Source organism: Eretmochelys imbricata, chromosome 3, assembly GCF_965152235.1.
Source record: "Eretmochelys imbricata isolate rEreImb1 chromosome 3, rEreImb1.hap1, whole genome shotgun sequence".
NCBI classification, from domain to species: Eukaryota; Metazoa; Chordata; order Testudines; family Cheloniidae; genus Eretmochelys; species Eretmochelys imbricata.
Window position 1 is genome coordinate 154,169,889 of NC_135574.1, and position 15,138 is coordinate 154,185,026.

General features: G+C 41.3%; 1 protein-coding gene across 2 annotated transcripts in view; it reads left to right on the plus strand.

Moving 5' to 3' along the window:
* The window catches only part of BABAM2 (BRISC and BRCA1 A complex member 2), a 308,321-nt gene extending 293,397 nt beyond the window's left edge, over positions 1-14,924 (plus strand). For both annotated transcript variants that reach the window (XM_077813632.1, XM_077813631.1), the window contains exon 12: positions 11,534-14,924. In XM_077813632.1, coding sequence (XP_077669758.1) covers positions 11,534-11,597 — 64 coding nt within the window. In that variant the 3' untranslated portion in view covers positions 11,598-14,924. The remainder of the gene's footprint in view (positions 1-11,533) is intronic.
* Positions 14,925-15,138: the final 214 nt, after the last annotated feature.

Consider the following 15,138-nt stretch of genomic DNA (forward strand, 5'->3'; position numbering starts at 1 on the left):
AGTTTTGTGTAAAAACAAACTTTGCCTGAATAATTTCTTAAGTATATTAAGTTCTGCTTTGGGTAAGCTCATCCCATCTGTTGCTGTGAATAGCATAGTGGGGAAAGGAGACAACTCAATCAACATTTACAGAGTCACCACTATGTCTTGTACATTCCATCAAAGTACTGAGAATAAAGTCCCTAGTGTCTTTCCTGTAGAGCTTCTTTTACAGCTTCCATGGATCTAGAGGAACTTGTGTGTGTTTTGCAACAGCAGTTCATTTGGGAAGGAGAGGTGCAAATTGATTTTCATCATTTGGCACGTGAAAATTTCAGATAGAGTGAAGTTATTTATAAGCAAATGGTGTTCTCTGAAGCATTATTGGAGCAAATTTGGAGGTAATGTCTATGAAGGTATCATTTAGTCTCTGTGGCTCTGATTCTCAGATGCATCCAATAATCACTAGCTGCAGCTGGGAGTGGGGGTGAGAGTGCATAGTCCCGGGCCAGGTCCTCACCATAATTTGCAGCAGCCTTAATGCTGCCTTAAAGGGCATTACCTGGTAACCCCAAGGGGCTATTCAGGCAGCTGGGGATTGCCAGAGCCCAAGGGTGCCACATTTCTTAGCATGATCCATGAGAAGATGACACAGAGCTCCCTGACTTTCCAGGGATCCCCATCATTAGAGGGGAGTACACCTTCCAGCCAGATACAGCAGGTTTCAATAAGATTTGCAACAGGGAGACCTCAGTTACTGGCCACCTTTCTCCTTTAAGCCCTATCTAGACTAGGAAAAAGGGTGTTTAAAAAACCCAACACATGAGCTAATATGATTTTAAATCCACTCAACATCTGTAAACAGGATTTAACTCTTTTGAATGTGATGGTCAATCCTTGGGGTAACATATTTTTAAAGGTGTTAAATCCTTTCACACTAGCTGCTGAAACATTTTTAAACAGCACTTAACTAAAATGCTTAAATGACAAATAGTATCTAAAGGATCAAGTTTGCCCACAAAACTGGCACGAGGGAGGAATCGAAGTGGGATTAGCTGATGCTGCCTCCAAGTGAAAAGGAACGTAAATCCAGACATTTAGGGATCTAGGAGAAGGTGCTGACATCTATATCTTTAGAAGATGGATCCAAATTTTTTGCTGTAGGGCTTTCATTTGCCATTGAAAACCAGTGCAAAGACAGACTATACCATATTGATGATGAGTTTTCTGCTCTGGGTGCTGAGTTTACAGTGGGTATGGAAGAGCCCTTGCAAGTGTGCTTTGACCATCAAGAATTTTTTTTTTCTTCCTGAAATAATCTCTTGACATGTAAGGCACTGGGACAACGATAGCCTGAGTTTTTGACACAGATGCAGGATGTCAGTGCAAACATGATTTTGAGGCTGTCCGTGTCAGAAAACTTGGCACCAAAACAATCCTGCACAAGCGGAGTTTGAAGTGCCTATCTTTCTCCAACTTGGCTTTTTGAGTGAATTGGAAAGATGACTGACAACCATCATGTCCCTGTCCCAGACATAGGAAGCATAATAAATGCTGGTTGGGAAGGCACTTTATGTGGCTTTTTCTCTCACAGCTTGAATCCTGATGGTTCTGGGGTCAGGATCTGACATTTTGGGAACATCAAGGTGGTGAAGAGAAACAGAAACCCTTAACAGTTCTCAACACTCTTACACACCAACCAGTAACACAAAAACTATTAAACAATTATCTATAAGAGCAAAAGGAATAAAGGAAAAAGAGAGAGAAAAGAGAGAGTGGATCACAATGGCAGGACTCTTTCAGCATAAGCTCCTGGGAAGCCTTGTGTAATGGGAAATTACTACAGCTAAACAATTTCAAATCTAGTTTGTGGAGAGGATTTTCCTTGTTGGAATCTAAAGGTCAAACAATAGCATTGCAAGTCAGTAGAAACCACCTCATAATGGCAAAGTACAATGTCAGTGCAGATTTGTTACCATTTAAACAATAAAATCCAACACTGCACTGCATTAAAATAACATTAAACGTAGGGTGAAATTTCACAAAAGCAAGTGAATTGTGAGTCAAGTATGTTTTCAGCACCTGGCTTCCAAGCCTCTTGGATTTAGACATATATTAGTAAATGTAGCCTTCTTGAGACCTTGCACCACTGTCAGGGTTTTAAATGACTGGAAGAACATGTAAACACTGAGTTGTCTGATTCTTCCTTTTCTCAGATATTTACCATGTGCAATAGCAAGACTTTCTTTTTAGTGGATAGTAAGGTCAAGGAAAGATAAGTGCTTTACTCTCAGTAGTGTCCTTGAGCATAGCTCTTGCAATTCAGTGTACGCTATTATCTACACATATTGGTTAAATACAGAGAATGTGTGTTGTTTTCTGAAGGGCTAAAGAAAAATTGCCATAGAAACCCAATGACTTACACCTTGAACTTGGAAAATGACCATTTGAAGAAACAAAAACAAAAGATTCTTGCAGCAAGATGCTTATCAAAGAGCTAGACATCTACCTGTGCGATGATTCACACCCATTGTGAGCAGCGAAGATAGCAAACCCCTTATACTCAGGGCATGTCTACACTGGCAGAGTTACAGCGCTGGCAGTTACAGCGCCCTCAGAGAGCGCTGAACGGAAACCACTGTTGTGTGTTCACACTGTCAGCTGCTTGCTCAATAGCGTGTTCACACGTGCGGCATTTGCAGTGGTATTTGGAGCGGTGTGCTCTGGGCAGCTATCCCACAGAGCATTTCTTCCTCTTTTGCTGCTAAGAGTTGTGGGAAGACAGAGGGGGTTGCAGGGCATCCTGGGTCCTGTCCCAATGCCCTGTGATGCATTGCTTTGCATTCCAGCAATCCCTGTGCTTACATCTGCATTTGGCACCATCTTTCAACTGTTTGTGTACTGCGCATCCTGCCTCTTTGGGCTGCAGAAATGGATCCCGAACTGTTGACCAGTATGTTGCTCGCTCTCACTAACACATCATGAATGGCAGTGGAGTTATTCCTTAAACTTCAACGGCAAGAGGAGTGTGACATTGATTTCGCCACATGTAGTAGCTATGACATGAGATTGCTTGTGGCATTCACAGAGGTGCTGACCACAGTGGAACGCTGCTTTTGGGCTTGGGAAACAAGCACTGAGTGGTGGGATCACATCATGATACACATCTGGGTTGATGAGCAGTGGCTGCAGAACTTTCAGATGAGGAAAGCCACATTCATGGGACTGTGTGATGAGCTCGCCCCAGCCCTGCAGCATGAGGACATGAGAATGAGAGCTGCCCTGCCATTGGAGAAGCATGTGGCAATTGCACTATGGAAGCTGGCTACTCCAGACTGCTACCGAACGGTCGCTAGCCAGTTCGGAGTGGGAAGGTCGACCATTGGACTCGTGTTGATGGAAGTGTGCAGGGCCATTAATTGCATCCTGCTCCGAAAGACTGTGACTCTGGGCAACGTGCGTGACATTGTAGATGGCTTTGCACGAATGGGCTTCCCTAACTGTGGAGGGGCGATAGATGGCACGCATATTCCAATTCTGACACTAGACCACCTAGCCACTGAGTACATTAATCAGAAGGGGTATTTCTCTATGATTCTCCAGGCAATTGTGGATCACTGTGGGCATTTCACATACATTAACACAGGCTGGTCTGGAAAGGTGCATGATGCACGCATCTTTCGGCACACTGGCCTATTCAGGAAGCTGCAAGCAGGGACTTTCTTCCCGAAATAGAAGATCACCGTAGGGGAAGTCGAAATGCCGATTGTGATCTTGGGAGACCTTGCCTACCCCTTATTGCTGTATCTTATGTAGCCATACACGGGGCAACTTAACAGCAGCAAGGAGAAGTTCAACAATAGGCTGAGCAAGTGCAGAATGACTGTTGAGTATGCTTTTGGCTGTTTAAAGGCCCGCTGGCGTTGCCTCTATGGGAAGCTGGACCTGGCCAATGACAGTATTCCTATGCTTATAGCCGTGTGCCTCACGGGGCTAATATTAGTGAAGGGAAGGGTGAAAGCTTCACTCAGGGCTGAACCGCAGAGACTCAGCACCTGGAGGCTGAGTTTGAACAGCCAGAAATCTGGGCTATTAGAGGGGCGCAGCGCGGGGCCATAAGGATCAGGGATGCCTTGAGGCAGCAATGTGAAGCTGAAAGCCACTAATATTTGTTGCTATGCTCAGGAATGCAGTGCTTGTAATGCTAGGAGGTGATTGTGATTGGTGCAGACAAAGCAATATGAAGATTTAACATAATTGTCTGTTGCTTTGCAGGGCTCTGTTTGCTTTCAGTTAATAGAATAAAGACTTCTTTCAAACCAACACAATTCTTTTATTAAAAAATAACAACCGCAGGAGAGAGTCAAACCAAAAAAACCATCAGCACTGAGAGGGATGGGGGAAGGGAAGGGTCCTGGGACGACTAAAGATTTGTGTACATCCAGGGATCATATCCAACCTTCTCCTTTGCAGTACAATGCAGAGGGTACTGTACTTCAGCAGGGCCAAACTGCAGAGGGATGGATGTTGAGTGCAGTGGGTAGTCTGAGTCCGCAGTGCTGGATTGTGACGGGGCAGAAATGGAATGCAGCGGGTACAGACTGGAGCCAGGAGGTTGATAAGACTGTGTTGCCGGTGCCTGGGAGGAGCTTGGGAAAGAGTTTTGTGACAGCGGCTGCAGGGGAGGGCGGGTGCGGAACTGCTCAGTTTGCAGTGTTAGTATCGCCTGGAGCATGTCTGCTTGGCGCTCTGTAACGTTTAAGAGCCGCTCCATGGCTTCATTCTGGTGTGCTGCATTCTCCTTTCGGTCCCTCTTCTCGCTGTCCCGCCACTCCTTCAGTTCCTGTTTCTTGGCAGCGGAGTGCATCATAACCTCACGCAGAAAGTCCTCCTTAGTTCCTCTTGGTCCCTTTCTAATTCTGCACAGCTGTTCAGCCGCCGATAACAAAGAGGGAGGCTGGGCTCCCAAGGTCATCTCTGTGAAGCCAAAATGCAGCATTTTACAGAAGCAGTATTGTTTGCAACACACAGAACACTGATTCAGTGATTTAAAACACGGCCAGTACTCACACAGCTGTCACTAACTGGCTGACCCCAGGCAAGCACACTTGAAGCACAAGACCCCCAAAATGGTGAGTAGCCACAGGGTTCCCGGACCCTGTTGTATACTGGGCATGTGGCTCTTGGAGAGAGCCAGCACTATAGGGGGTGCCTGATAATCATTCCTGTTTCCACAGGATATGATCATTATAGAAGATATCTCACTGCTGAGGGTGAGCAGGGAATCAAGGGAGGGTCTTCTCCAAGACTGCGGCTTCCGCCCTGGCCCCTATGCAGCTTGCCTGTGTACACCAGTGGTCCCCCACCCCCATCCCCGTCACGGCACATGGCGCGGGAAAGTTACCATTAATGGGGCAAGAAACAAAGCAGCTCTGCCAAAGAACCTGCAGCAGCAGATTGCCCAGTATCTCCATGAGAGTTTCCTGGAGATTTCTGAGGCAGATTCCTGTGAAGTGAGGGATTCAATCAACAGCCTGTTCCGCCAGTAAGACTAGGCATGTGATGGGAGACAAGCCTGCTTTCTGCAACCCTCCTGCCCCCAACAACTGGCTTCAGCGATTCCCAAAATCAAATCCACTTACCAGGGGCCTCCTCTCCTGTTTGCGCTTTACCAAGATCTGACAGCTGTGGCTACCTAGCCTCCTTTGGGATAGAGAAGAGCTCCTGGCTGCATGCATCTCTGGCCTCCAAGTCATCCTCTGATTCTGGGTACTCCTCCCCCTCCAAATCCTCGTCCAAGATTTCCTCCTCCTGGCTCTGTCCACTCTCGACTGACACGCCAGCCACCAAAGTATCCTCAGTGGTCTTCGCAGTGAAGGTGGGGTCGCCGCCAAGTATTGTATCCAGTTCTTTGTAGAACTGGCAGCTTGTGGGCGCAGCACCAGAATGGCGGTTTGCCTCCCATTCCTTGTGGTAGGCATTCCGCAGCTCCTTCACTTTGACCCTGCACTGCAGTGTGTCCTGGTCATGATCCCCTTCTGTCATGCGTCATGAAATCTGTCCGTAGGTATCATAATTCCTACGGCTGGAGCGCAGCTGGGACTGAACAACCTCCTCTCCCCAAATGGTGATGAGGTCCAGCAGCTCGGCATTGCTCCAAGCAGGGAATCGCCTGCTGGGTGGAGCAGGCATGGCCACCTGGAAAGATGTGCTGAGACCACTGCATGCATCACCGAGCAAACAGGAAGGGGACTTTCAAAATTCCAAAGGAATATATGGGGTGGGGATGACGGTTGGTCACCTGAGGGCAGGGCAGTAGAGTTCAAACCAATGACCAGAGAGGCAAGAACAGGAATTATGGGACACCACCTGGAGGCCAATTGCAGCACTGTAATCAACCAGGGTGCTGTACCCCCCAGCACAGAAATATGTGCACCTCTCGTTGGGGTGGTTTTTTTACAGCGCTGCAACTGGGCAGTTTCTGCACACTAAGTGTACACCATGGGAGTTACAACGCAGAGAGCTGCTTTACTGCACAGAAACTTGCCAGTGTAGACAGGGCCTCAGTGTAAGCTAAGACCTAAACAGTTGTAAGAGGTTTGCAAAGACATTGTATTCAGCACCTGGGTGAGAGGCTTTTGCACACAGGAGTTTTGCTGCACTCCAGGGAGTGTTGCAGCCAGTCCTCCTTAGCTTGTTGTGATATCATTGTGATATAGGGCCATTTGAGGGGGAGGAAGTAAAGCAGAGAATGAAGGGACCTCAGCGTTTCCCAAAAGGAAAAAAAAATCAACCAAAAACTGACCAAAAAAAAATCTCTCCACTCCCAAAGTGGTACAAGGCGGAGATGCCACAAACCAAGCAGCATCAGAGCAGGCTTCCCAATCCTCATTGTGTCTCAACAGTTACCTGGAAGACTGCATTGTTTTTAACACCCTCTTGTCTGGAATCGAAAGACTTGCATGGTGGGAGAAGGGATTTCAAAACACTTTTGAGATGTTTAGTTGTACCAGACGGTAAAGTATTGTAAAAATAAAAATGTGGTTTCTAATTGCTAAGAAATATTTTGCCCAGTGTTCTGTGGCATAGCACTATTCAAGTTTAAATTGCTAAGAGCATTAAGTCATTCAGTATGAATGCAGTTAAATGAATGGATATTGTGAGAAATTAAGCATTGCTTAAAGTTTTTGGTTACATACAGCGGGGGGGGGGTGTATAGGATGCAAGTATGTATGTGGTTGTATATCATTTTTAAACTCAGATCTAAGTAAAAGAAACTTTATTCAGTCTGATGAAAGCCATTTTCCATCTCTTCTGCAGACGAATGTAGACTAGCACAGCCTCTTTGTTTCTTTTTAGCATTACTTGGCTTTGTTTCTGTTGGAGTTATTCTTTCCCATAGTCATCCTCAGCCTGATGTAGGACATTGTCCTCTTCAGCTCTAGTCTTTTTTTGTTGTCACAAAAGGCTTGTGGAACCTCACCACACTGCACAGGTGCCAGCAGACAAATTCATGAAATGGCTTTGTCTTCTTAGCCAGTTAACAACTCCACAATTATGGTCCCTCCAATTAATAATCTCCAGAAATGAGCAAAAATCAAAATTTTCCATCTCATAGGAAACTTTTAATATTTTGACATTTGTTTTGGCCCAAATTGGGATGAAAACTTGATATGTTAAAAGTATTCATGGAACAAAAAGTGCTATAAATGTTTTGTTTTGAGCCAGTTCAATATTAAACTGCATCTGCTGGTGGTGCTGTACCGGTTCATGGAGTTGTAGTTTGAGTGCCTCAGGCAGTTATTCTTTCCTAAGGACAAGGGCCCTGACTGGATTACATCTCCCATGATGCACCACAGTCATGGGACTCCTGTAATCCATTTTGTAGCTCAGAGGGGAGACTGCAGTGCATTGTGGGAGCCTGGCCCATAATAGAGAATGGGACCATAAAACACCTGGACTACAACTCCCATAAGGCAATGTGGCACTTCAGGCAGATGAAGTTTACTGTCAAACTGACTTGAAACAAAACATTTTTCAGTGCAGTAAAACAAAATGTTTCCATTTGGGTCAAATTGAGCTGAAACAAAATATTTTGTTTTCATTTGCCACTGGGAAAAATAAAAAAAATTCAGCAAAATTAAAAATGTCAGTGTTACAGAAACTGCAAAAATAATTTTGACTGAAAATTCCCAACCAGCTCTAATAATCTGAGTCATTTGACTTCTTTCTATCCTCCTCTCCCCATATGGAGGCTCTAGACAATTCCTGTCACTTCTCGAACATTTCTGAAGTTTGGCATTTCCTCTCTGTCCCCACCATTAAAACACTGATTTACACCATGACACATTCGTTTCTGAATTGCCCCTTTTTCATCTCCCTGTCTGTCATCCCCAGTCTGTCCAACATGCTGCAGCTAAAAGAATTGTCTGAACATGTCACATGGCTGAAGTTCTTTGCATGTTCCCTGTTTCTTTCTGCAGCCAACTAGTAAGTGTGTTTAATTATTATTATCTTAAGTCTTCCATAATGTCTTGCATCTCAGGTACCAAGAGGGGAAAATACGTCCTGAGTAATTGCCTTTGATATTACCTGTACCTCATTCTGGGCAAGACAACAAATGACAAAGTAGAAAACTAAACATGTGGCTTAAGAGTTGGGAAGGAAGAATAGGCATTTAATTTTATAAAGTATGAAATTCATTTTTGGGTACATGGAACCCTTAGAAGAGCAATAAATTTAATCTGAACTTACAACAGAGTAATGTGTTTGCTGAAATAGTACTGTAGAATCAGACTGTATGGAAGAATTTAAAATTAGTATTGCAGCAGCACAGACAAGCACACAAGAGGAAACAGTGAAAAGAAAGGACATTGTAGATGTAGATAAAGATAGCATGGAAGTGTGTACTTAGTGTCAATAAGATTTAATTTGGGAATCATGCCACAGCAGAAAGCTGACTGAAAAGTGATAACGGTATTTGTGGTGTTAATACAAAAGGGAAGAGAAATATAGATGGATGTTTCAGAAATGGAACTAACTATAGAAATACTCTCTCACACATCCAGCTTAACAAAAATGAACTTTCTTGCCATTTAGGAAAATATATGTGGCTTTTTGAGAGACTACTGAAACTAGAAGTCAAGAGGAAAGGAGCAGGCATAAGAGGAGAGTCCAGAGAAGCTTTCAAAGGGGAAGAAAGCAAGCAATTTAAAATAAGCATGTAGAGGAAATATAATTAACATTAAGACAAATAATGCAAGGAGAAATGCTAAGAGAATAACAGAGATACTATGGTTGACAAAATATAAAGGAAATTCCCATATCTGGCAGAATGTTGCAAAGGTAGTCATGATATACTCAAGTAGGCCACGTTTTCAAATGTTTAGTACAAAAATGCAAGTGCAAACCACATATCTTCGTGTACAAATCAGATGATAACACACTTAGCTGGTATAGCCATACTGATGTTAAGGTTTCAGAGTAACAGCCGTGTTAGTCTGTATTTGCAAAAAGAAAAGGAGTACTTGTGGCACCTTAGAGACTAACCAATTTATTTGAACATAAGCTTTCGTGAGCTACAGCTCACTTCATCGGATGCATACTGTATTTCCACAGTATGCATCCGATGAAGTGAGCTGTAGCTCACGAAAGCTTATGTTCAAATAAATTGGTTAGTCTCTAAGGTGCCACAAGTACTCCTTTTCTTTATACTGATGTTAAGTCACTTTTTTGAGCACAGTTTCAGAGTCCATCTCTTCCAAAATTCAGTCCGCAAAATCAGGAGCTTTTGTGTATTCAGTAAAGGATATATACTGATTTACTGTTTCGTGTGCACGCTTTCTCTGTCTCTCTCTCTCTCTCTCCATTATCATTCTTAGGCTCAAGGTGTGATCTCAGATTCCCTAAGGCATCCTACAATATTCTTATCTTGCACTACTCATCTGGCCTTTGGCCAGTATTCTCATACAGCCTTAGAAATTTTATGCAAGTTGATTGTCATTGTCTTCTAATGAGCTTAGCAGGCATATTGCCACAAAGAGGAGAGGAGTGTTCCCTTTTTTGATTGTACAGTATTTTCAGTCTCGGTCGTGATCAGGAGTAATTGTTCAGTGGCAGCAAGAAATTTTATCCAGTTTATGAAATTAGATATCTCACTTGATTGATTGTGGAGATTCAGCATATCCACCTGTCTCATGCGATATCTGGAATTCTTTGAATGCATTATTACCATAGCATTAGATATAAGTAATACAGTGAACATAATTTACAGGTATCCTCATTTCAGAAATTAAAAAGAAATACTCTGTGAGAAAATATAAATATGGATTGTAAAGCAGATTTAAAACAAAAAATAGAAAAATGAAGAGTTCACAGTACAGAATGAAGAGTTCACAGGTGAAAGTTACAAGTGGCAGAATTAAGGTTTAATTGCCTTTGTTTCACCTGGCAAATAAAAGATCTTGAGGAGCCTCTAATTGCAGAAGTGGACATATTTTGCTATTAGTGCAGAGTTGAGGGGAGAAGCACAGTGAACCCAAAGGTACAGTATAAACCAACTTGCAGTGATCAGGATGGATTCATTCTATGGACTGATAAAGTGACTCACTAAGTTCATCAGAGAGAAGACAGTGACACTAAGGTCCAGAATACACGAAGTAGACCCCCATTTACAAAATGATTTGTCTTTATTCTAAACTTCTACTCAGAAAGTTTTTTTCTTTTATCAATTAGCAAGCAAGGAATTACTGCTCATCCATTTAATTTATTTACCACAGAGAATTAACTGATGCTTTATAAATTGCTCTACTCCTGTCAACACTGACTCTGTATTTCATAAATGTTCCTGGAAGAAGGCAAATCAAAAGCTTGTCCATTGCCAGTATTCTCACTTTCCCAGCTGATTGTGCAATTCCGTTGAGTGATTGTGGTGCTCTATTTGAAGCTTTTTCAAAAGTTGAATAAATCCAGTTATCCCAGAAGCATGGTGAGCATCAAGTATATAACAGATGCCAAATTTATAATGCTGTAGCAAGTGGTTTAACCTTTCCTTTCACTCTGTTTCTCACTGTTTCTCACTCAGAGAGCCCAACACTGTTTATCTCTGTACCTGATATACTGTTGTACCTAGACTAAAGGAATTAGAATACAAATCAAAGAAAGAAAAGAGAACAATTGCCAATGATTCACAAAATATTTTTTCCTGCAAAACATAGTCTTGGAATGTATAAAATATTAAATATGCATCAGACAAAGTTATGCTGACACTACAAGACGACATTGGTACTGATCACATTAGCAGTGCTGCATATGACTGGTCAGTTCATCAAAGGAAGTAACACCTATGGAAATTAAAAAGATTGAAGCACAAGGATCACCAAAAATACACTGTAGAATTTTGAGAATCAGCCCGCTTATTTATGTGGCTAAATATGGACATAGGCAGCTAACTTCAGGCTTGCATTTTTTAAAAATCTTGGCTGTAGATACCACGCACACATGATTGTTCTGAGTTTGTTCTTTGCTAACCACAGACTTTCTTTTTCCCCACTAGGGCTTATTTCAAAACGTTTGTCCCTCAGTTCCAAGAGGCAGCTTTTGCCAATGGAAAGCTGTAGAAAACACCAGGTCTGCAGAAGATGCCAGACAGATTCTTACATCCACATGCATGTCAGCTCCAAGACGACTTCCTGGAAGTGGGTTGGAACCTCTTTTTTTGATACTTTTTGCCTCTGGAATAGCTTTGATCACCACAGACTTCATTAACTCTATAAAACAAGGACCTCAGCTGGCTAATTCTAAACTGAATATTTGATACTCCTTATCCAATTCTCTCCTACCACCATCATTTCCTTTTATAGCCACTGGATTAGATTAAAACGTTAGTGTTTAGATGTGATACCATTTCCCTGTAACAACGTTATATGCGATGCCTTGTTTCCAAAATGCTTGTCTCTCAGGTGTTGTTAAGAAGTGATTGTTTTCATACCAGTATTCTGTTGTTCTGAACCTTTGTATATTTTCAGCATATCCTAATAATATATAAAGCTGCCATATTTACCAGAAATGCCTAATGGACTATATAATGCCATATTCTGCCTCTGACATTTGCCTACATTTATGGTTCTTATCAACACATGTATGAGTCACAATATTTAACTACTCAGTGCCTTTCAGATGCGTCTGATATTGACATGGCAGTATTTTTTTTAATAGCTCAATTGAAAACTCATATGTTGAATTCAGTGTCTTTATATTCTAGTTTATTTCAGGTAATACAACTTAAGGTGACTTTCTAATTGACATCAGTTGCTGTTACTGAGAACAGTCTATCACTTGAGTATCAACTCTTCAAGTAACCAATTGTGTAAATTAAGGAGACAAAATAGAGCTCCTGCATAGTCCCACAACTCTGTCAAGTAACGTAAATACCACTAATGAAACGGGCCTTTAACAAGGAGTTACTGGAGTCTTTGAAGACAACAAATACAATAATCTAGGGAAGCAGATTTATTTAACTGAGACTTGCAGTTATAGTCAGCACATATATTTAAAGAATTGATGAGAAGACATAATGGGATGCATCAGTTTTTCTAATGCTGTAATGGTAAATGAAGAATCCCAGCCACTCATCTTCCCCTTCTTGTGATTTGTTATAGCAGGCCATATATAGCTGACTCTTAGTGGTGTCACTTCCCAAATTAAGTTGTAGATAGACCAGGGTACTTTCCAGCATGGAATATGTTTATGTATTGTTATAAATGGCATACAGAAAAAGTACCTTCTGCTAAGTGTTAGGGAACTGGACTGATGAGCTGTGCTGAAGACATAATAGTGAAAAGTAATATATCACTATTTCTGCTAATGTTATGGTATCTGTATACAAATTTTAATTGGTTGGCAGAATTTCTCCAATCTTCATGTTACTTTGGATTTATAGAGAAAAGTATTATCTACTAGAAGAACTGTGTGTCCAAGGAACAAGTGTGATCTTTGTAAATTAAATTTTCTTAATTAATACATTCTGTTAGTCTAGTTTCCCTGAGAAACTACCAACCTTCAAGCAAATTCTGTTTTTTTTAAAATGGCCATATACTATCAAAAGTCAAAGTTAGTTAGGAGTTAAAGACCAAGTTGGAGTCAAATCGTAGACCTTGCTGTAAACAGCCTTCAAAGGGCTGAGGACAGATTCTCCCAGCACAGGTCCTACATTGCGCTGCTGTAAACAGAACTGAAGCCCTTTGCTGAGCTAAGCTAAGCAGGGTTGTAAGTAAATATGTCTTTGCTATTCCCGCATCATAACTGCATATGAACAAACTTTACATTAATCTATATGAGACAACCATCAACCTGTTCTTCCTGAGGTATAAATCGAAATGACCTATAAATACCCCAAGCATTTTCATATATTCTGTGGTTGGGAGGGGATATAGAAAGACAGTTATTCTCTTGCTGAAATCCAAGTTCCTGTGCTAGTTTTTTGCTTTATCTCTAAAAGGAAATATTTCAAATATTTCTTTTCTAGTGATGCACAGCTGAAACTAAGTAACAGTAGCTTGTAAACCATTATGTATCTACGTTGCATTTATTAACTTAGGAACTCTGTGATGGGACTGACTTCTTTAAGAAGATTTGGAAAGTTCACTCAAGAATATCTGCTTAGATTTTTGATTGCTCAAGTGGCAAGAGTAATAATCTCCATTTTTTATCTTATTTACATGTCAGAAATTGTCATGAAGCTACCAAAGGCTGGTAATGTTCCTCAAGCATTTCAATATGATAGTCACCTACACATGTTTAATCAAAATTCTATACTTAACATCAATACTATGTATTTTGGACATTGGACTACTCTAGCACTGTGGTCTCTGTGCTCCAAAAGTCTCCTAAGGCGACACTCCAACACTATAAAGAACTCCTAACCAATCATTTGATATGTTCAAATTCACTAATCTCTAATGGCTGTTCAGTGGCTTAGGTGAAATGAATTGATGGTTTCAGTCCAGTTCCTAACTGATCATATGTCCACATGACAAACCACAGTTGGCATTATTGTTTGCCATGTAGTCAGAGTCTCCATGGATTGAAAGGATGATGGCGATTGAGCTTTATTACCCTAATTTGTAGTCCCTCAAAATCACAATTGAGGTACGTTGTCCTCCATTGGGAGAAACTTGTACTGCTTGTAGCTTGGATAAATGGGTAATTTCAGTCTCCAGGTTTAATGTTTTGGAATTTTCCTTTTTTTTTTTAAAGTACAGTATTCTAATCCTAGATGGTATGAGCATTTGCTTTTCCCCATCTGTAAAATGGAAATAATTATATTAACCTCCTTTGTAAAGCACTGTGAGATCTACTGGTGAAAAGCGCTATAGAAGAGCTACATGGTGTAGTTATTTATCATTCCAGAGCAGTGCTTTTCAAGCGGTGATCCGTGAACCGCTGACAGTCCATAGAGCCCATCCTGATCATTCACAGAACGATATATTTTGAAAAATGGGCAGTGAGAGAATTGGTGTGTTGGGAGGAACATGAGAAAATTTCTCTCTTATAAATTGGTTTATAGAATGATAAAGTGGGAGACGCTTAAGAGAGAGTTTGTTTGACCAGTCTTACATTAATAAGTTACAGATATTTGTTGAGGCAAATGCAGTTATGCATGCGGTTATTATTACCTGTTTGCATAGAGTTGAGTGTGTATTCTAATTGTAACATTCCTTGCAACCAGTTTAATGGGAATGAGACCATCACTCTTTTTTTCTTCTTAATATATGCAGATTAAAAAAAATAAAATACAAAAGCTTGACTCAATTAACTGCAGAACATATGATAAATAACTAAACACCTTGAAATTGTTGTGAATATGTCTAAAGAATTTAAGTTCCACCCCAACACATGCTTCAACGAAGGGAATGCGTTTGCTCTTTATTCAATAAGCTTGTGAATTCAGGCTTTATCATGGAATTTCCTCAAAATATATTGAATTGTAACAACACACAATGAAGCCCTTTTTCTTTATACATCACCAACTCTGACATGAACTGTACCCACTTATTCAGATCCAAAGTTGGAGTAAACTCCTCTGGTAAAGTTATGAAGTGAGTGGTTGAAAGAAATGGTTATTCTGGAAGAATAATGAAAAAAAAACAGTCATCGACA